The sequence below is a fragment of the Salvia splendens genome, chromosome 7 (genome assembly GCF_004379255.2).
Source record: "Salvia splendens isolate huo1 chromosome 7, SspV2, whole genome shotgun sequence".
Taxonomy (NCBI): Eukaryota; Viridiplantae; Streptophyta; class Magnoliopsida; order Lamiales; family Lamiaceae; genus Salvia; species Salvia splendens.
Window position 1 is genome coordinate 1,477,146 of NC_056038.1, and position 20,458 is coordinate 1,497,603.

The 20,458-nt window shown below is 36.9% G+C and overlaps 4 protein-coding genes across 5 annotated transcripts; 3 read left to right on the top strand and 1 right to left on the bottom strand.

The window, feature by feature from the left end:
* The first annotated feature begins 41 nt into the window (after positions 1-41).
* Positions 42-1,788, top strand: LOC121811070 (EPIDERMAL PATTERNING FACTOR-like protein 9). The gene is made up of 3 exons (XM_042211844.1): positions 42-1,131; positions 1,229-1,296; positions 1,380-1,788. Exons 1-3 carry the CDS (start codon positions 1,077-1,079, stop codon positions 1,536-1,538), a joined length of 282 nt encoding a protein of 93 aa, XP_042067778.1. The 5' UTR covers positions 42-1,076; the 3' UTR covers positions 1,539-1,788.
* Positions 1,789-3,310: 1,522 nt separating this feature from the next.
* LOC121811069 lies at positions 3,311-10,438 on the bottom strand. 2 transcript variants are annotated; one of them, XM_042211842.1, is made up of 8 exons: positions 10,092-10,438; positions 5,905-5,979; positions 5,244-5,332; positions 5,114-5,164; positions 4,947-4,998; positions 4,353-4,411; positions 4,124-4,169; positions 3,311-3,794 (listed from the first exon to the last, which is right to left on the bottom strand). In XM_042211842.1, exons 3-8 carry the CDS (start codon positions 5,328-5,330, stop codon positions 3,706-3,708), a joined length of 384 nt encoding a protein of 127 aa, XP_042067776.1. In that variant the 5' UTR covers positions 5,331-5,332; positions 5,905-5,979; positions 10,092-10,438; the 3' UTR covers positions 3,311-3,705. The 2 variants fall into 2 exon arrangements, with proteins under 2 accessions (XP_042067776.1, XP_042067777.1); XM_042211843.1 differs by lacking the exons at positions 5,905-5,979; positions 10,092-10,438 and having other exon boundaries at positions 5,244-5,375.
* Positions 10,439-11,002: 564 nt separating this feature from the next.
* On the top strand, positions 11,003-13,810 carry LOC121742417 (beta-glucosidase BoGH3B-like). The gene is made up of 9 exons (XM_042135552.1): positions 11,003-11,446; positions 11,508-11,712; positions 11,786-11,876; positions 11,946-12,091; positions 12,166-12,409; positions 12,485-12,589; positions 12,655-12,837; positions 12,904-13,105; positions 13,194-13,810. Exons 1-9 carry the CDS (start codon positions 11,194-11,196, stop codon positions 13,694-13,696), a joined length of 1,932 nt encoding a protein of 643 aa, XP_041991486.1. The 5' UTR covers positions 11,003-11,193; the 3' UTR covers positions 13,697-13,810.
* Positions 13,811-16,000: 2,190 nt separating this feature from the next.
* LOC121741741 (beta-glucosidase BoGH3B-like) lies at positions 16,001-19,597 on the top strand. Its single transcript, XM_042134625.1, has 9 exons — positions 16,001-16,555; positions 16,981-17,185; positions 17,266-17,356; positions 17,430-17,575; positions 17,669-17,912; positions 17,988-18,092; positions 18,170-18,352; positions 18,437-18,638; positions 18,727-19,597. Exons 1-9 carry the CDS (start codon positions 16,342-16,344, stop codon positions 19,221-19,223), a joined length of 1,887 nt encoding a protein of 628 aa, XP_041990559.1. The 5' UTR covers positions 16,001-16,341; the 3' UTR covers positions 19,224-19,597.
* Positions 19,598-20,458: the final 861 nt, after the last annotated feature.

The following is a 20,458-nucleotide window of genomic DNA, read 5'->3' on the forward strand; positions in this document are numbered from 1 at the left end:
TTTATTTAAATTATTTTAGAAACTGATAAATAATTTATATGCTTTTTGGGTGGAGGGAGGCATAATTCTATTTTCAGACAGAGAAACATGGTTACTCAGGAAAACTTTTATCCAATGTTCTAAATAATTTTCTTGGCGTATTATTATATACACTTTTCAAAATTTTCATGGATTAGATGTTTTAACCGATTCATGGTTTTTTGTCATCAAACAAGCCTACAACGTTTTGTATAGGGTTGCAATTTGAAGATTGGATCTTATAGGGTGTTTTTTTTTGAAAAATGGTTAGTAATGGTTCCACATTTATTCCATTATGACTCGAACCAATGACCCTGGATAGAGAAAAAGTCTCTTACCAACAAAGCTGCGTTGTATCATCGATTTTGCATATAAGGTTGATTTGACAGTTTCGATTTTGCTTCAAAATTTTGATCGTTTTTATTGGTTATTTCAAATTCTCAACGGATTTCACATTTCCCAATTTCCACGGTTTTTTCACATTTTCCACTGATGATAGCTTAGAATCATAACAGGTTCAGATGGCTATAGTCCCAAAACCACAACCATCTTACTAGTTCCGAGCTGAACCGGTGATTCCGATCTAACCATGTATATGTATATCTGCACACACAAAAATAATAATAGATGTATAAGTAAATAAAAAATATCCAGTCAAAATGAACATAACTTGATTCTTTTCTACCATTTATTCCATGGACAAAATGTCTTTAGGAAAGATAGCAATCAGCCCCCCTCCCCCCTACTATGAGGCCAACAAAATACACAAACAAATAAAATAAAATGATTTGCAAAGTTGGAAAGATACTGTATAAGATTCTGTAGGTCTATGGAAGGAAATGGAATGATGCAGCATTTTTTTATTTTAAAATGTAGTTTTGTCTCTTTTTGTTTCTTTCTGCATTAGTACTACATATTTTAGCCACTATTCATTCATCCACACCCCCCCCCCTTTTTCCCTCCTTCCCATCTACACTCTTCACATCCTTTCTCTTTCCCGGCTCAATCGGGCCCATTTCTACTCCAAACACTTCTACCACTACGAACAAGGCCAGACGATGAAGAAGCGTGTGCTCCTCCTCGCCTTGCTCTGTGCAGCAATTCTAGTCCAAGGTCGTAATTGAGTCTGCCATACACGATTTTTTATCGGTTCATATTGCCTAATGGTTCATGCATGTGTTTTCCTCTTCTAATGTTTTTGGCAATGCAGGGTCCAGAGTTCAAAAGGAACATCGAAAAAACTGGAAAGATTACAATATTCCATCAGAATTGAGAGAGGTAAGTAAACTATAAGATTTTCAATAGCATCAAAATCTCAGTGTGTGAGCCATGGATTGAATTCCTTGTTGTGGGGAATGCAGGGAGGTTCTAGAAGGTTCTTAATCGGCTCGGTGGCTCCGACTTGCACCTACAACGAGTGCAGAGGTTGTCGGTATAAGTGTAGAGCGGAGCAAGTACCCGTTGAAGGCAATGATCCCATGAATAGTGCTTATCACTACAAATGTGTGTGCCACAGATAGTTCTTTTGCCTTTTCCTTGACTCACTATGTCCAAATATAGAGTCAGAGTTTCTACCTTGTGTTTTTTGATACTACTATAAATAACTGTGGCTATTACTAGGAGGAAATATAGATCCCTTTTGTCTAGAGTGGTTGTGTTTGTGCCATTTTTGTTTATTAAGGTTTTGGAATGTTGTTTAACCGGTTTTGTTGGTGGAGGAGCAGATTATTGAGTCTGGTTTATGGTTTTTGAATGTTGTTTAACCGACAATCGTGTTTCCCTACACATTACACGTACACTAGGTATAACATCGTATCAACATATAACCCTTAAAGGCCGAGCCCTATGGGATAGTCTTCTCACGAGACTGGTTAAGATCTGAATACAAACGCATATTTCAGTGACAAATTTGTTTTCGGTTGGTATGTGTAGTACTATGAGTCTATGAGTTCCAGTTTCTATCTTGACCCGTCTCATGGCAAGACGGTCTCATCATAAAATATGCATTCAAATTTTGAGGGCGTGCATCCTAAAAATTTAAAAGCATGGTCCTCACAAAATTACCCTTTATATGCATGCTTTCCACTTTATAATCATACATACCTCAACCATGGTGATGCTAATCCATGAAGAACGCAGATCCATTGATCAAACGCGCATGCACCTGCACATTCATGATTCATCAGACAAATACATCAGGTGCAGCAGCATCACTTTCAACCCACGAACCTTAGAATATCTAAATTTACAGTGATAAGACAGGTGGGGTGGGGGTGTAGAGGATTTGCAAGAATGGTGAAAAAAGAAGAATCACAATGAACTGCAAGTGGCACATGGAAGTGGTCCCAAATTGGTGGCATGATGCTAGAGCACATGGGCATTCTTGATTAATAGAAGATATGAGTAAAAAGGCCTCATTTTTTTCAGTGTACAAGCTAGATCCCTATACAAGTTTATTGTACTTTGACAAAGTTGCAGCCTTTCCACTTCCTTACAGAACCTTCTCGCAACGACTTTATGGCAACTTCTACACTATTATGCAGAAAGCCGTTTTACCTTTTTCACAAACTGGTTTTGGTACCTCTTTCTGCAATCAAATCTATTACATTCCCATGCACCACTTTGTTGCAGTTGCCTCTACAAATTACAGTAACAACCAATGATTGAAGGAACATGTATAATATATCGCTTTTAAAATGAAAATTATAAATTACTACCTTGCGGCAGAAGGGAACTTGAGTTACTGAGACTGCTCTAGAAACCATCACTGGTAAAAAAAAGTGTGGAATAACAAAAAACAGTCAATGATACTCTGAAAAGATCGTTTATATGATGAAACATGAGCATGCAGTATCAGACACTTTGTTGCAGTGATGCCTCTAGAAATTACTTAACCTGCAGTAACAACCAATGATTGAAGTGACATGTATAACACTCTTTAAACTGAAAATTACCTTGTGGCAGAAGGGAACTTTAGTTACTGAGACTGCTCGAGAAACCATCACTTGTAAAGATGGATGATTCTTTGCAATTAAAAGGTGTGGAATAACGAAAAACACTCAATGATAAAACTGAACAGATCATTTATATGATGAAACATGAGCATGCGGTATCAGAAGAATCACATTAAGGCTTGCAACATGCTCCTCAAAGACAATCATTGATCTCACAATTTAATTCCAGCAGTAAATTTTAAAACTAGAGACAAGCTAATAAGACATCCAAGCTTAGAATAGCATCACGTGATCTCGGATTGGACCATGACATTAAAGTGATAGAAAGAAGAGCTAGCTAATACAGAGCGCCTGTTCATAAGAGGCATGTTTGAGTGGAATTACCAAGAAAGTTGCTACAGCTATTTTTCAAGAAGGTAGGGGTGACCACAACTGTTCCCCTTTCAGTTTTTCTTATTGAAAGATCAGTTGCTTCTCGACAAGTAACAAGTTGCTCAAAGGTACACGAGCATGAGAAAAAAAAAAGAACTAGCATTAACCGATATAAGCTGACATCTTGAATGTATAAGAAATCAGCTTTTTACTATTTTTTACATGTATAAAATACATTTGAGTGTCGTTTCACCATCCTCATTCATATGCCTCAATCCTCCTCCCTAGCAAAACCATTAATGTTCTCCCAATCAAGAACCGATAATTAAGAGAAGAGCCCACAACCAGTAGATTCCAAGTTCTACGAGGACGAAGGTGGAGATGGTGGGGAGGACAGAAAGGCATGATAGGATGAAGATGCAAGTTGAGCCAAAGCCGGAAGTGAACCACCTGCATGTAAATCAAGTCCATATGGAAAGAAATGAGATGATGCATTTCGTCATATTACAATAGCTAAATGGTTGAAAAAATCACAAAAATCTATTAACAAACCCCAGCTAGCTACATCAACGGTTTGTATGAAAACAAGTAGACAAAAAGCCAGCTCCAAATCTCTTAATCTATCTATACAGCTTCTTGCGAAAAAGATGTTTCAGCAGACATGGCCGACAGAGTTGCTATCAAATTACGCAGATATATAGTGTGTAGGATTAGCAAGTTATGATCGAGAGTGTGTTTAGCTAATAGACATGAGCAGTTAATTGGAGCAGCCATCTCACCTGCTAGCCCGGCACATCCTGATGAGAAAATAATGACAGGTGGCCCCTGCATTGAGAAAGATGAATTTAGATAAATCCAACAATGGAAAAGCAAAAGGAAGATGAGATCTTATGAGATAACCATCTTTATAAGTAACATATAGCTAAATGAAACATAGGAGAAACAAGGCTAAAAAACAGAGTATGTTTATAGTCTTCAAGAACACAAAAGCAGCATCGATAGACTTACACCAACGAAGAATTGCAGCCACATAGGCCCTTTAATCCTCCTCCTAACGACAGGCATAGCTGCAGCAGTACAATGGAAAGAGTGACTTTTTTCACAATCACATAACTCCCCCTTCGCAGCAAATCAAAATTTTGCAGCAAATTGCTAAACACTTCGGTTCCAATAGCACATTAATATCGAGAAACGATGTTCCAGAAACTGCATAATGATATTTAGATTGAAATGACTCGTTTCAGTTTCAACTCTTTTGAGCATTTCAAGATAGAACACTGAAGAATAAGTTGTGATTTTATAGCACTTAATCCAAGAAGAACCTCAAATTTCTTTCGTACTTGGACCAAAAACTAACAAGAGAAACGACAACCTTGCCGCAAGTGGCACGACACTCATCAATCCTACTACAGTTCAATCTAAAGCTTGTGATTGATGGCAGAGTTGTAATAAACCAATACGACTATCTCATTCGATAATACGATAATAGAACACTACCAATGCTAAGTAAATTATGAATAGGAATTTCATCAAACAAATTGTGTGCACAATTCATAGTCTACGATAAAGCAACCAAAAATAAACAAAACAGGACAAACTTACTGTGGTTGAAGCCGTAGACAGCGCCTGCTATCCCTCCAACCGCCGTTCCTATCTAAACTCACGAGCAACAACAACAACACAAAAAACTAAATTATGAAGGAAAATTGAAAAAAAAAAACAGAAATTCACCCAAAAACCAAAAAGACGAAGATTGTTTTAATTCTCACCATAGAGAAGCCTTCTCTAACGAGTGGCGAAACGGTCCACTTGCTAGTCTCCTGCAATCGTAGAAAAAATCTGAATAAAATCGAACTACAACCATAAAAACTGAATCAAATTTTTTTTTGGGCGGCGTACCATCTCCTTAGTGAGAGGGCCGGCGCAGTGCGGGCACCGCGTGAATTGATCATCAGCTTTTCCACCGCCGCGATTTTGCTCCGCCATCACTGCAGCTCAGTTTAGGGAATCAATACAGCTTGAGAAATAAATTTACCGAAAGTAGAAATTAATAAATTAAATGAAATTATTAAAATGAACAGGCCCAAATATTATGGGCTTCTTCAGTGAAAATTTATTTACATATCAATATTGATAGGCCCAATTGAAATCCACGATGTATGAACTCATTTTTTCACTTTTATAGTTTATGATCTCTTTTTTTATACTTATAATCTCATTTACTCAATAAGTGTAGATTATACTCTCCCGTCCCACAATAAATGTCACATTTTGCTATTTCGGGTCATCCCACAATAGGAGAAGAGTCACATTTCACTTTACCATAAATGGTAAATAGATCACACATTCTACTAAGTCACTTCACTCACATATACTATTATAAAGCCAATATAAAAAAGTGGACATAATATTCTACTAACTTTTTCAACCCACTATTTTTTAGATTGTTTTATCGTTGTGCGCATAATCTTAGCAACTTATTTCCATTCAGGCAATATAATGGCCATGCCATATTCTCTACCAGACTTCAGATATTTACTTTCTCTACACAGGATAATACCTTTTTCTTATGTTCCTCCTTTCCCTCCTCTACGTTGTCTTCTTTCCGTAGCTTGATTCCACAAATCTTGTAACACTGCAACTTTTGTCCAAGATGATTAAATTCATATCCAAATGAATCAAATTAAATTTGTTATGTTGTAGTTATACTGAATGTGAAAATTATACCTTATGTGAAAATTGACTAGTAGTAAAATTCATGATTTGTTTTGAATATGTGTGTGAATATTGGGTTAACTAGAAATATAATTCTCTAAAATATAGATATTATCTAGATTTTTATAGAGAAAAATCTAGATACAAGAATATACTCATTCTGTCCCTGAAAAATGGTCACATTTTATTTTTACCGTTTTTGGTAGTGCACCACACATTTCACTAACTTATTTCCACTTGTATTTTATTATAAAATTAATATATAAAAGTAGGACTCACATACCACTAACTTTTTCCACCCATTTTCTATTACATTTTTTAAAACTTATGCGAGTTGAATGGTGACAAATTATAAAGGACGAATAGAGTAAAAAAGTAGAGCAGAGAATTCTAGAATAACTCTGGAGTGCCTATAAATAGGGTGTCATGCTTCGGAGAATTACCAATTGATGCTTAGGAGAAGTGGAAAAATCAAGTGCAACCCCAAGCTGTTGCTTAGCATTATCCTGACACCATGCCTTATTAGATTTGGGCATTTCTTATTCCAGTAATCAAACCAATCTCCATTAAATAAAACTCTAGTCACTCATCCCAAAACTACAAATCTAATCAAATATACAAAACATATACTAATAATTAAAAAACATGAAACAGAACATAGCAGTCCACAATTTTCCTCCAATTACCATTCGAGAACCAACCTTTCAACTCAAACTCAATAAACATGAAACAGAATCAGAAAAGCTCTAAACACACAATACACCTAACCGCAAAACCATAATTAATTGAATAATCACCACTCCCGATGCAACATGATTAAATAGTAAGTCACCAACACAAACGCACAGTTGACAACAATAATTAATTAAATAGGGAGCACGAGAGAGAGTCACCTCTCCCGATGCAACTGTAACCGGATCCTTCTATCTTGGTTGTATGTGATTAAGAAAATTTGAATAAGTGATGATAGTATTTTGTGATTTTTTATTGGGATCATTTTGCTTTATTTTCAAACACGACTATTAATCTACCTACTAATTGTAGATATTTTCACCTCACTCTAAATTGGAATAAAGTCATGAAATAATGAAAAAAAGTTCTTCCAACAATACTATGGAGTATCAAATATTAGAATCATGTCGGGATATTTTTTAAAGAATTTTTTTAAAGAATGGGAGTCGGCATTTAATATTATTGCATAGTTTAGGACTAAATTTGTAGTTTTCTCTTATTTAAAAAAGTGGAATTCACATTTTATTTTGTTATTACCCTCTTCGTCTAATATTTCCTTTTCGTCCCATCCGTGAATAGTTATTTTATTTACTGCTCCACCTTTTAGTCTCTTCGTTCACATAACAATGTATTTTGTCATTAAACTGAATTTACAATAGACTATTGAATCTATTTGCATTTTGTCATTAAAATGAATTTACATCCAAATAAATGAATAGGATGGCCACACACAAGATCTGTGTCAAGTCTCATGTCTAACTCATAAGTTATAATATAAATGCACACAATCTTTGGGTACTCATGCACCTACAATTTTAGAGAGCAAAAAAAAACAAATAAAAAGGTTGAAGTTGAACAATTTTAGAAGGGGCATTGATCGCATTGAATTCAACTTAGTGGGCCTATTTTATTTTGTTTTATTTACATTTTTTAAGGGGTAATTGTTTGATTGGCATAGTTCTAGATTGTCTATCAACATCCCATAATTTAATTATCAATATCCCACAAAAATATATATTTGGATAACTAGTATAATCAACACTTTTGCATACTTAAAAACTTGGGTTTAGGACTAGGAGTAGTAGTAGTTATTTTTTATTTTAGATTTCACCGGCTATTATACAAAAACAAACTTTATAAAACACATTATGTATTTAAACACAAAGGATGTGGGACGGGATTTGCACCCATCTTGAGGTGGGAGGCCCGGGCCTACCTAGCGGTCCGGTGCGTATAGACCGTATGCCTTTTGATTATGATATGGTTACTGAAATTATAATTTGGCAAATAATATGTAGCAAATGATGATGCATGTGCTTGGATCCCTTCCCGTTTCAATCGATGTCGTTCTTCCCGATAGTCGTGTTCACCCACATTATAGTTATTTAACATCGTTTGATTTAAGTAATAAGAGCATTGGTAACGAATATGGACATGGCGGGACGAAGAGCTCGTTTAATTTGTGGTGCCAGATACGTGCAAGTCTAGGCCTGTCAAAATGGATATAGGGTATTGGGTACCATATAACCAAACCTGAAAAAGTTGGGTAATTGGATACCCGATGGCCGATACCCAATTTTTCGGGTTTCGGATCGGGATCGGGTAGTGAGATTTTTGGATTGTCGGGTATCGGTTACCCGATATCCGATCGGGTATACCCGAATTACCTGATTTTTAAAAAAAATTTAATTTAACGAATAATGTATATGTTAATACTTTGCCTATTATAAAACCAAGTACACTGCGATTAATACTTGGAGACTTTATTGTGTATGTATGTGTTAATACTTGGCAACATAATAAAAATCTCAAATCTGGGTTATATTTCAAATTTTTGATTGACTTCTTTTAATTATTAGTGTTAATATTTATCTATAGAACTTATTAATTTTATTTAATGTGAGCTAATGCATGATATATTTTGGCAAAGGTTTAATTTCAAATTCATATGAAAGGTAAATATCTTTTTGGATTAATATTGTTCAGTTACTTTTGTTTGAGGATGAAATGCTCATTTTGTGTTTAGTGTCATTTTTTTATACACGTTGTTTAGTGTCATTTTTTATACATGTTGTTTAGTGTTATTTTTTCTCTTAAATTCGAACCACTTCAAGTTTGTAGTTAATTTTCTTTAAAAAAAATCCAAAACCAAGACTAAATACCGATTTTTCGGGACTGGATACCCGAGTCGGGTATTTGGATACCCAAAATCAGTTTCGGATCGGGTATCAGGTGTCAGTTTTTGGGAAATTTGGGACCGGGTACCCGAAATTTTTGGATCGGGTATCCGCGGGCACCCAATTTGACAGGCCCATGCAAGTCCATTAATGTTGATAATTTTGATTTTTGAATGAGTTCTTGTTTATTGAATATGCCTAACTATTTATTGTTACTTTGGTTGCAGCTCTAATAGTCCACACCAACATTCTATAATTATTGGGAAATCTATAATTCTTTTTTCACCCCGTGGCAAAGCCAAGAGAATATGAATATATCAAGATTTAGCATTATACAAACAAATATATTAATAATATACATTCACATTGCAGAACCCAATTATTATGGGCTTTTCTTATTTTCTTCAATCAAAACATAAAAAATATTAAGCATAGCATTGAAAGGCCTGGTTTATGTTTCGCCCGGTTTTTGTGGTCCATTTTGTCAATTTTATCTTTGCATCTTATTGACTCATTTTATTTCAGGGTAAATTACTAGAAAAAATCGTGAATTATGGTGTGATTGTAAAAATGGACAGAAAATTGTGAATTCTAACATTTTTTTCTCAAGTTTTCCACTAGTCCAATTTGGGTAAAGTGCATCATCTAATGGGGGCATACAAAAAATCATACGAGGACAAGATCGCCCATAATTTTTGCCATTTTATTCAATACATTTAGGAAATAATTTGTGGTCGATTTGAAACACATACAAAATAAAAAAACATATTACAAATAAAAAATCAGGAAATTTCGTCATGAGAATATTGAGAAAAATAAAAATAGAATTTATGAATGACATTATTTTACTTACAACTTAATGCCATGAAAATGAATTTAGATACAAAATTGTAACATATATTATCGGAGTCTTGTCTATGCCTAAACTCATAAATGCACATAATCTTATGGGTACTTATGCACAATTTTAAAGAGCCAAATAAAAAAGAAAAAAAAATTGAAGTTGAAGAACAATTATAGAAAACCCTAAATGATCAATATTTAGTCTTTTCACATTCATCACATCTAGTGGGCCTATTTTATTTTAATTCTAAGCATGATTATTAGAATATACAGTACGTACCTCTTAAATTGTTGACACATTCCACGAGCTTTGTGATATTCACATGTTCACTAAAGTTGTTGTCTTGCAACCTTATGCTCTCAAGTAGGGTTGAGTCTTTGAAGTCGTCTATTGCGCCTGCAAATGTCTTTTGGAAGGGAACCTGATATTGTGTAAATAAATAGATCTATAGAAACCAAAGAGTCAAGATTTCCGATTTCTGGTGCGATGTTGCTGCCTACGACTCCCGTGTTTAATCGAGTCACTCTACTTCCACGGGTATCACAGGTGACTCCAATCCATGCGCAAACTGAGGTTTGAGAAAGCAAGAAGAGAAATGTGGTAGCAATGCTATAACTGTTGGGACAATTATGAGAAAAGGTAGCAAAAAAGGAAGAAAAAAAAACCTAATTATCAGGGTGTATGAAGGGATAATACAGATAGTTGAATAACGTCGGAAAACTACATTACAACTAGTGGGCCTATTTTATTTTTTTCAAATTTTTCTATAAGGAGCTAGTGTTTGGATATGTTGATTCACATAGCTCTTGGTGATCTATCAACATCCCCCCCTAATTTAATTATCATTCTTGACTCAATTATTTTTAATATCCTACAAAAATATATCATTGGATACTAGTACAAGCAACTCCTTAATTTGCTTACTTCAAAGCATCAATGTTTTTTTTTTAAAATTATCATGACAAGAACCAACTTAATTATAAAACACATTTTTGTCTTTGGACAGGCATATATAACTCGGTCATTATTTTTTTACATTTAATTGCAATTTTGCATGCATGTAATTCCCAAATTCACTATCCACAACACAAAACACACACACTAGTTCACTAAAATGATAAAATCTCACCCCAGGTTTTCTCAACAAACTAGTAGACTTTTTCTTCCCTTTAAAAAATACTTATTTCAAAGTGATGAATTATACTAATAGTATTGCAAAGGCCAAAAATAAAATGTAATGTCACATTTCAGAAGCAAGAATCACAAGGCCTTTGGTAGTCTCACCAAAAACTGAACTCTCAACTCCAATAAAATAAGCAAAGTCGTTGAGAATTGAGATTCCAATCTCTTCAGCCAATACATATTGACCTTTTCAGATCAAATGCAACAAATCAAGATTTCATATCAATCTCAATTCTCAAAAATGGCTGATTCATCTGCATTTCACCTGCTTTTGCTGCTGTTTTGCTTCTTGTTTGCCACTGGTGATGCAGAGTACACACACCCCCGGCAGCCTCTAGACGCGAGGCTCAGAGATTTGATGAGTCAAATGACACTCGAGGAGAAGATAGGCCAGATGACACAGATTGCAAAAGAAGTAGCATCACCTCAGATCATCAAGAAGCACCACATTGGTAGAATCTCATCAAAGTCTTTTTCTGCGTTTTTACATTTTGATGATAATCGCGTGTTTAGGCAGCATTTTGATCGCCCCGGGAGGTGAGCCAGCCATCCATGCCTCTGCTGAGGCATGGATGGACATGGCTGACAGTTTTCAAGAGGGCGCTCTCTCTACTCGCCTCGGGATCCCTCTTATCATAGGCGTGGACGCGCTTCATGGCAACAACAACGCGTACAACGCCACCATTTTCCCTCACAATGTTGGCCTTGGAGCTACTAGGTATTAGTTATGACAATTTTTTTGTTGTTTTTTTGTTCAAGATTGAACCTTGCATTGTGTTGGTTGTCGCCAGGGATCCGCAGCTCGTGCAGAGGATCGGAGCTGCAACTGCCCTCGAAGTCAGGGCTACCGGGATACCATACACTTTCGCCCCTTGCATTGCGGTACCTAAAAGCAAAATCAAGAATTAGTCCATTTTTTTGCGTATAACAAACAAGGTTGATGGTTTGCAGGTTTGTCGTGACCCGAGATGGGGCCGTTGCTACGAGAGCTACAGCGAAGATCCTAACATCGTGCGGGAAATGACAGAGATTGTACCTGGCTTGCAAGGCTACTTGCCAGCTGAGTATCAGAGAAACTTCCCATATGTGAATGGAAGGTGTGTGTGTGTGTGTTGTGTGTGAAATTTTTGGCTAGATTTCAATATTTTGAAGGCGATTCGTGCAAAAACAGTGGCAAGGTCGCGGCCTGCGCTAAGCACTTCGTGGGAGATGGAGGGACGACAGATGGGATCGATGAGTACAACACGGTTATAGACTGGGATGGCCTAAAGAGCATCCACATGCCTGCGTATGTCGACTCAATCAGAAAGGGCGTTGCCACGATCATGATCTCGTATTCTAGCTGGAACGGGAAGAAGATGCATACTAACTATGATCTCATCACTGGATACCTCAAGAATGAGTTAAAGTTCAAGGTAGCTCTTTTATAACCAAGATTTGATCTTTCTTGCTTTTTAAGTGAACCCTTTTCTTGTTTGCTCTTGCAATAGGGATTTGTGATCTCAGATTCGGAGGGGCTTGACCGCATCACAACTCCTCCGCGTGCCAACTACACTTACTCGGTCGAAGCTGCTATCAATGCAGGAATAGACATGGTCGGTGAATGTAAAAATCTAATCTTGTGAGCCAAGATTTCATGTTAGGTTCTGATTTGTTGCAGGTGATGGTGCCTTACACGTACCTCGAGTTCATCAACGAGCTGACTTCTCTGGTGTCGAAAGGGGCGGTCTCAATGAGCAGGATTGATGATGCTGTTGAGAGGATACTGAGGGTCAAGTTCATCATGGGACTATTTGAGCAGCCGTTGTCTGATCGTACGATGGTGAAGCATCTGGGAAGCCAGGTTGTGGCGCGAGTCGAAAGTTGATTTTCGTGTTTTGGTACTGATTGGGATGTTGGATTCGCGCAGGAGCATAGACGGATAGCTCGGGAAGCTGTGAGGAAATCACTAGTGCTGTTGAAGAATGGTAAGAATGTGAGTAAGCCTCTGCTTCCTCTGCCAAAGAACGCGCGAAGGCTGCTCGTTGCAGGCAGCCACGCCAACGACATTGGTAGGCAGTGTGGAGGGTGGACTATGGATTGGCAAGGCCAATCTGGTAATATCACAATAGGTATAGTATATATGCTAAGATTCTTGAATCTTGAATGAAAAAAGTGTGTGTGGTTTAAGGCCTTTTTTTGTTGACAATGTGTGATTAGGTACAAGTATTTTGTCTGGTGTGAGGGATGCTGTTGATCAAGAAACTGAGGTTGTGTACATTGAGAATCCGGAGAATGCGGTTGCTGCCTCGTTGAACTTCTCCTTCGCGATCGTGGTGGTGGGGGAGGAGCCTTATTCGGAGTATGAAGGCGATAGCAAGGATTTGAGGCTGAGTGAGGCGTGCTACAGCACGATTTCTAACGTGTGTGGCGTTGTAGAGTGTGTTGTGGTGGTCGTCTCTGGCCGGCCCGTTGTGATGGAGCCTTTCGTCGATGAGATGGATGCGTTGGTGGCTGCTTGGCTCCCCGGGAGTGAGGGTGGGGGTGTGGCTGATGTTCTGTTTGGTGACTATGGTTTTAGTGGGAAGTTGCCGCGGACATGGTTCAGGCGGGTCGAGCAGCTTCCGATGAACAAGGGCGACGCGCATTATGATCCGTTGTTTGGGTTCGGATTCGGGCTCACAACCATGCCTAGTGATGGAGTTGGTGTGGCAGCAGAGTAGATGTGTCTTGAGGGTGGTGGGCTTAGGGTTCTCACTTTTGTAAGGTGTTTTTGTGTTTGATGTGTGAATGTGCATTTTTTTAATAGTATTTGAAAGAGATCAAACATTTCATTATTTCTTTGTGTTGCTACACTTATCATCATTTGCTCTTTCTAGAAAAAAAAGGTGTGATTTCAAATTAGAATGGGCCAATAGTGATATGGCCTTAAATGGCAGATCTAGGTGATGGTAGAACCATCCTACCTCCGGCCCTAATCGAATCTGACTTTTGGACTGACCCAACTCCTTCGGGTTAATGTTCATTTTCATTCTTCGTCCGTCATCCATTATGAGAGACGACGATTTTCTTCATTATGTATGATCCCACGAGTTTCATTTTCTGAATTTGTCATTGACTATCCGACCATATATTTTTAACACCCCTAAAATTTTTGACCCGAAACCTAAACCAAAATGCCAATTTGGGTCAACCAACACTAGCCAACTCGTCTTGATCCTGAATTTGGTGAGAACAGTGAGATGCATGTATTAGTTCTAACTTCTAATTACAAATATCATCTGCAACTCTATCTGACGTTATGTGCACTGGCGGAGCCAGCTCATAACAAGGGGTACCATTGTACCCCAAAACAAACGGCTAAATACAAGTTTTAGAGATTGGCTTACAAAGAAGTATCATTGTCCTGATGGTCTTATGTGTTGCTTTTAACATTGAAGTTCCGAGTTTGAACTACTTTGACTATATCCTGGGTTCCTTTATCTTTTTTGAAGCTTTTATTATGTTCTAACAATTGAAAATTCTACTATATTATTTTAATTTTTTTCTATTTTATTTTGTTAAAACAATTTGTTTAACTTTTTTCATGTTTAGTTTTATCAAGCAAAATTAAAAGTTACTAGATATTTTTATTTAATATTTTTCTGTTTTATTTTGTTACAACAATTTTTTATCTTTTTTCATGTTTTGTTTTCAAACAATTAAAAGTTACACAATAATAGATATTTTTACACTATATGATTTCTCGTTAGTCATTATGTTTGCATTCTATATAAAAATTCATAACGTAACTAAGCGAATGAAAAAGAATGTAAGGATTTCAAAACTCCTAATTATTTGTCGTACCCCCGAATAAAAAATCATGGATCCGCCACTGGTTATGCGACATTATTATATTGTTGGTTTTATAAAAATCAATCAAATAAATTGATGATTAAATTATACTAGTAATTCAAATATAAAGCTTGGACCGTTTGGTGCCATAGCAGCGGAGGTAGGTATACAAGATGAAGTTTAATATAGACAAAAATCTTATCCAATTAATTATGTCAAAGGAAAACCTTTCCACGTAATATACACATGAGATTATAGTAATCCGATTATAAATTTGCCTAATTTAATTAAGTAACGCAATAAATAATTATCCATTGATCCGTTGTGACGTTTGACGTGGACATCTAGCAACTGTGATATATCCTATCAACAAAAAAGAGAAGCATCACTTGATATGTAGTACAAACATTAGATAACGTTTGTTTATTCGTTTTCAAAATTAATTCAAGAAATAAATGTATAACATTAATTATGTAGTATTGACTAACAATCTACTCATTTAACAATTAGATGAAATGGGCACAAATTATATGTAGTATAAATAATACAGTAAATTATACAGAGCAAGTTGGCAACTGGTCCACGTTGAAGTGGACAATTGGCATGAATATTAAACTATTTATATATCACTCAGCACTCAATTGAATAATAATAACATAAGTATAAATTAATCTGGATTTTTGAATTCAATACTTCATAGTAGTATATTTTTAGTATCTATACATTTTGTATAAATAAAGAGAATTATTTTCTGTACTTTTTTACATACGCTCAAACAAAAATATTTGCAAATCGTCTTCGAATTGAGTAACCGACCAAATCCAATCAATTATAATTGAACAAAATCTTGAAAAATAAAAATAGGAGTATATTTTATTAATGGTGGTGTAATCGATAGAATGATTAGCTTCATTCACGATTAAAAAGACTAAAACTTTAATTATATTTACAGTATTCAACTATGTATTGCCAATATTATAAAATTTGGATAATGTAAAGTAATTGCAAGTGGAATTCATTGATTGGATAACAATAAAGATAAGATTTAATTTCTGACTCTTTTCCTAAGCTGTAAAGACATTGGCTGCCATCATGTCCACTGTAAAAAATAATAATATTATAATTAATTAATTAAAATTTTTAAAAAGTAATCATACATAAAATATGATTATAAAAAGGTACCACTTTCTTTTTTCTCTACAGCGCCAAAAATCATCCTCTCACAAATCATTTAAAACTTCAAAGAAAGAAAATTAATTCTCAAATTCTCTAATCTTGATTCTTGATGCCTTTTTGATTATTGAAGGTTTGCATATTGTTCCTTAATTTTTTTTTTTATAATTTCAAGAACACTTAGTAATAATACTAGCTAGATGCTGTAGCAATGTCAACGTTAATGGAAGATCAATTTTTGTTTCCATTTTCATCATCTTTTTTCGATGCATTTAATATGATAACAAACTCTCTTTAACATAGATTTGGGAGGGGTTTTAGTAGGTGAGATTTTTTGGATTTTTTTTTTCTGTTGATCAGCATGGGGAGGCTTACGGCGGCGACGGCGGTGGCGCTGTGGCTGTGGACGGCGGCGGTGGCTGCGGAGTACATGAAGTACAAGGACCCCAAACAGCCGGTGGAGGTGAGAGTGAGAGATTTGATGAGTAGAATGACTCTTGCTGAAAAGATTGGGCAGATGACTCAGATTGAACGTGAGGTTTCATCTGCAGATGTTATCCACAAATATTTAATTGGTAGGTGCAAAAAGATCAAATTTCATCTCTCTTACTTTAGGGTCTCTTCGTTAAGATATCATTTTTAAATCAATTTTGCAAATGATCGAACTATTAATATATTATAATTTTATGAAATTGTATAATTCTATGAAATTGTTAGAATTTACGTTTGGGAAAGAGTCTATTATATAGTGTATGATTCTGTTACTATATTTCTTAATTTGTGTGATTTCATATTTGATTCTTTATTGATGAAAAAGGCCAAATTCTTGAAGAACCCTAATCTCAAAATTTGAAATTTTGATGGAAATTGCCCAATTTTGGGATGATTGATGAAAAAGATGTTAAGCAAAAGGCCTCACTTTAAATAGTTTCTTGATTGTGTTTGTAATGAAATTGAAAGCCATTTTGCTGAATTGGGAAGTTTGGTTTGTGCAAAATAGGGAGTATTGTGAGTGGGGGAGGGAGTGTTCCTTGGCCGCGGGCTACTGCGGAGGACTGGATCGATATGGTGAACGTGTTCCAGAAGGGGGCTCTGTCGACTCGTCTAGGGATACCGCTGATCTATGGGATTGATGCCATTCATGGCAACAACAATGCATATAAGGCCACAATCTTCCCTCACAATGTTGGCCTTGGAGTCACCAGGCAAGTCCGTTTCTCGCGATATGGTTAATCGACTAGTTCTCGGATTGCGTTGATGTGATTTTCGTGTAATGCTGGATCAGGGATCCGGAGCTGCTCAAGAGGATAGGCGCTGCAACGGCTCTAGAAGCCAGAGCAACGGGGATTCCTTACACCTTCGCGCCTTGTATAGCTGTGAGTGAAGTTTGATGAATGATGAGATTTTTTTTACATATTTTCTTGGTATGTTTGTGACTCCTCTTTGCAGGTGTGCAGGGACCCGAGGTGGGGCCGTTGTTACGAAAGCTACAGCGAAGATCACGAGATTGTGCAGATGATGACCGAGATCATCCCTGGTCTGCAAGGGGAAGTTCCACAAAATTACCCAAACAACTTCCCATTTGTCCTTCCTAGGTAGAGATTAAAGGGCATGATCTGATATATTTTTTCCAACGTCGTTGTTTGTTCGCCTTCAATTTGTCTGATTCGTGCTTGTTGTGGCGGAAGGGGGAAAGTCGCAGGATGTTCAAAGCATTTCGTGGGAGACGGTGGCACTGCCTATGGAATCAATGAGAATGACACAGTGATAGAATGGAATGAGCTGGAAGACATCCATATGCCTGCTTATCTCGACTCGATCAGGAAGGGTGTCGCGACTATAATGATCTCATACTCGAGCTTGAATGGAATCCGGATGCACGCCAACTATGATCTCATCACCGGATACCTTAAAAACACACTCAAATTTGAAGTAAACATGCTGCTTATTTTGCTTCCACTTTATGAGAATTAGGCCTAATGGATTTTTTCTCTCTGTTTGAAACAGGGCTTTGTGATCTCGGATATGCGAGGCATTGATCGTCTCACTGACCCGCCTCATTCGAACTACACGTACTCTGTTCAAACTAGCATTCTAGCCGGACTCGACATGGTAAGCACTAAGCAAGCATGTTTGAACAAAGCTCATAATCATGTATTGTCTGTGAAGAAACATCTGATTTTTCGTAGATTATGGTTCCGACCGCCTATGAGGAGTTCATCACCGATCTAACGCTGTTGGTGAACGCGAACGTTATCCCAATGAGCAGAATCAACGATGCGGTTAGAAGGATTTTGAGGGTCAAGTTCATCATGGGACTGTTTGAGAATCCATTAGCTGATCTCAGTTTTGCTCACTATCTTGGGAGCCAGGTTTGCCTCTAGGGCCGTCTTTGAATGATCGCGTCTCGTCTTCTTCGCCTTCGTTTTTACAGCTACGGTCAATTCTTGAAACAGGAGCACAGGGAATTGGCTAGGGAAGCTGTGAGGAAATCGCTCGTTCTGTTGAAGAATGGGAAAGATGGAGACGGGCCGCTCGTTCCCCTTCCAACGAGGTCGGAGAGGATACTCGTGGCCGGAAGCCATGCCGATGATATAGGCAACCAATGTGGTGGATGGACCATTGATTGGGAAGGACACTCTGGAAATATTACCGTTGGTGAGTTTATGTCAAGCCTTTTTTTTTTACCGTTCTGGTCAATTAGGTGCGGACGTGGCGTTGACCTAGAATTTGACTACTTTGGTAGGGACCACGATCTTGACGGCGGTGAGGAACTCTGTCAATCCCGAGACGAAAGTAGTCTACAACGAGAATCCCGAGGCGGAGTACCTAAAGTCCAACAACTTCTCCTACGCAATCGTAGTCATCGGCGAGCCGCCCTACGTGGAGTCCTCGGGCGATAGCACGACTCTAACCCTAGACAAGTCCGCCTACGCCACGATCACCAACGTGTGCGGGGTCGTCAGGTGCGTCGTGGTGCTCGTGACCGGGCGCCCCGTCGTGATCGAGCCGTACATTGGCGAGATCGACGCGTTGGTGGCGGCCTGGCTCCCCGGGACGGAGGGCCAGGGCGTCGCCGACGTGCTGTTTGGCGAGTACGGTTTTACGGGGAGGCTCGCGCGTACGTGGTTTAGGACCGCCGATCAGCTCCCGATGAACGTCGGAGATGCAATCTATGATCCACTCTTTCCATTTGGGTACGGCCTCATGACAAGTCCTAGGGTTGTGAGGGCATCACAATAGGATCATATTGATCATACAAAACTCATTCTTTGGTGGTTGATGTGGTTTTTCTTACAGGTGAACCTAGTGTCACCATCAATTTGATTCTCGTATGTAATTCGTGGATTGTACGAGATTAGGAATTTATTGTGATGGAATAGCAATAATAGTTTTTTTTTTGTTTTTTTTTTATTTAACCACAGGTGTACCGAATCCACCTTTTGGCGGAATCCGACTAATCCTGCTCGACTGGGCTTGCGGATTAAGGCCAAAAGCCTCCCAGCGGGTGGCAATAGCTTTTTTTATTGTTACTTGGTGCGTTGCCAATTTGCTTGTTTTGATTTAAAGAATGTTTGGATTGATTTTTATGTGAATATTAATCTTGTTGTGTTGAATTATTAATAGTAGGATTACTATATAATAAAGTCAATGGGAACGATTCCAATTTTTACCTCTCTATCTCTAATAATAATAATAATAATAATAATAATAATAATAATAATAATAATAATAATAATAATAATAATAATAATAATGCCAAAGCCCGACTTCTATATTTTCGATTATGCGCATGTGAGAGATGTATAAATACTAAGTACTATGTACTAATGTAACTTATACAAAGGGAAAAGGAATTAAAAAGTATGATAGTGCTTAATAAATGCAAATTTAATAAAATTTGGGTGAACTACAAAAATGGCCTCTGGACTATGGGTTTATCTCGCTCATAGTCCCTGAACTTTAAAAATATTGCCAGACATCCATAGACTAAGAGTTTATCTCGAAAAATAGTCATTTTTCACTGTTTTCGGTCGAAAACACGCTTTTGGGGGTTTGGGCAATTTGGTCTTCTTACACTTTTAACATTTTAAATCTGATATTATTTCAGTTATGTACTAAATCTGATATTATTTTAAAATTATCATTCTTCTTCCCTTTTGGCATCCTTCGCTTTGTTTCTTTATTTCAATATTAGATTTAATTTTATAAAATTAAATTTTAAATTTCAATTTTTAAATATCAATAATTTTTTTTAATTAAAACTATTAATTCAAGGACACTATAAATATTGATTAAAACTATTAATTTTTGTTATTTAATATAATATTCAACTGAATTGAAGAAGTACAGAAAAATAATATTAATCATGATGGAAAAATAAGAGCTATTCTATTTAGCCTTCGTTCGTTTGTTATAATTGCTTGTGATTGAATATTTTGAAGTTGACTAAAAATTTGATCCTACTAAAAATTTTA

Excerpts from the sequence above, each read along its gene's own strand:
- LOC121811070 (XM_042211844.1), top strand. The coding sequence starts at position 1,077 with ATGAAGAAGCGTGTGCTCCTCCTCGCCTTGCTCTGTGCAGCAATTCTA. Across the intron at positions 1,132-1,228 it reads TGCAGCAATTCTAGTCCAAG|GGTCCAGAGTTCAAAAGGAA; the intron begins GTCGTAATTGAG and ends TTGGCAATGCAG. Across the intron at positions 1,297-1,379 it reads TTCCATCAGAATTGAGAGAG|GGAGGTTCTAGAAGGTTCTT; the intron begins GTAAGTAAACTA and ends TGGGGAATGCAG.
- LOC121811069 (XM_042211842.1), bottom strand. The coding sequence starts at position 5,330 with ATGGCGGAGCAAAATCGCGGCGGTGGAAAAGCTGATGATCAATTCACG. Across the intron at positions 4,412-4,946 it reads TGTCTACGGCTTCAACCACA|CTATGCCTGTCGTTAGGAGG; the intron begins GTAAGTTTGTCC and ends GTACTGCTGCAG. Across the intron at positions 4,170-4,352 it reads GGCTGCAATTCTTCGTTGGT|GGGCCACCTGTCATTATTTT; the intron begins GTAAGTCTATCG and ends TTCTCAATGCAG.
- LOC121742417 (XM_042135552.1), top strand. The coding sequence starts at position 11,194 with ATGCAACAAATCAAGATTTCATATCAATCTCAATTCTCAAAAATGGCT. Across the intron at positions 12,092-12,165 it reads TTCCCATATGTGAATGGAAG|TGGCAAGGTCGCGGCCTGCG; the intron begins GTGTGTGTGTGT and ends GTGCAAAAACAG. Across the intron at positions 12,838-12,903 it reads TGAAGCATCTGGGAAGCCAG|GAGCATAGACGGATAGCTCG; the intron begins GTTGTGGCGCGA and ends GGATTCGCGCAG.
- LOC121741741 (XM_042134625.1), top strand. The coding sequence starts at position 16,342 with ATGGGGAGGCTTACGGCGGCGACGGCGGTGGCGCTGTGGCTGTGGACG. Across the intron at positions 17,357-17,429 it reads CCTTCGCGCCTTGTATAGCT|GTGTGCAGGGACCCGAGGTG; the intron begins GTGAGTGAAGTT and ends TCCTCTTTGCAG. Across the intron at positions 18,093-18,169 it reads TTCTAGCCGGACTCGACATG|ATTATGGTTCCGACCGCCTA; the intron begins GTAAGCACTAAG and ends GATTTTTCGTAG.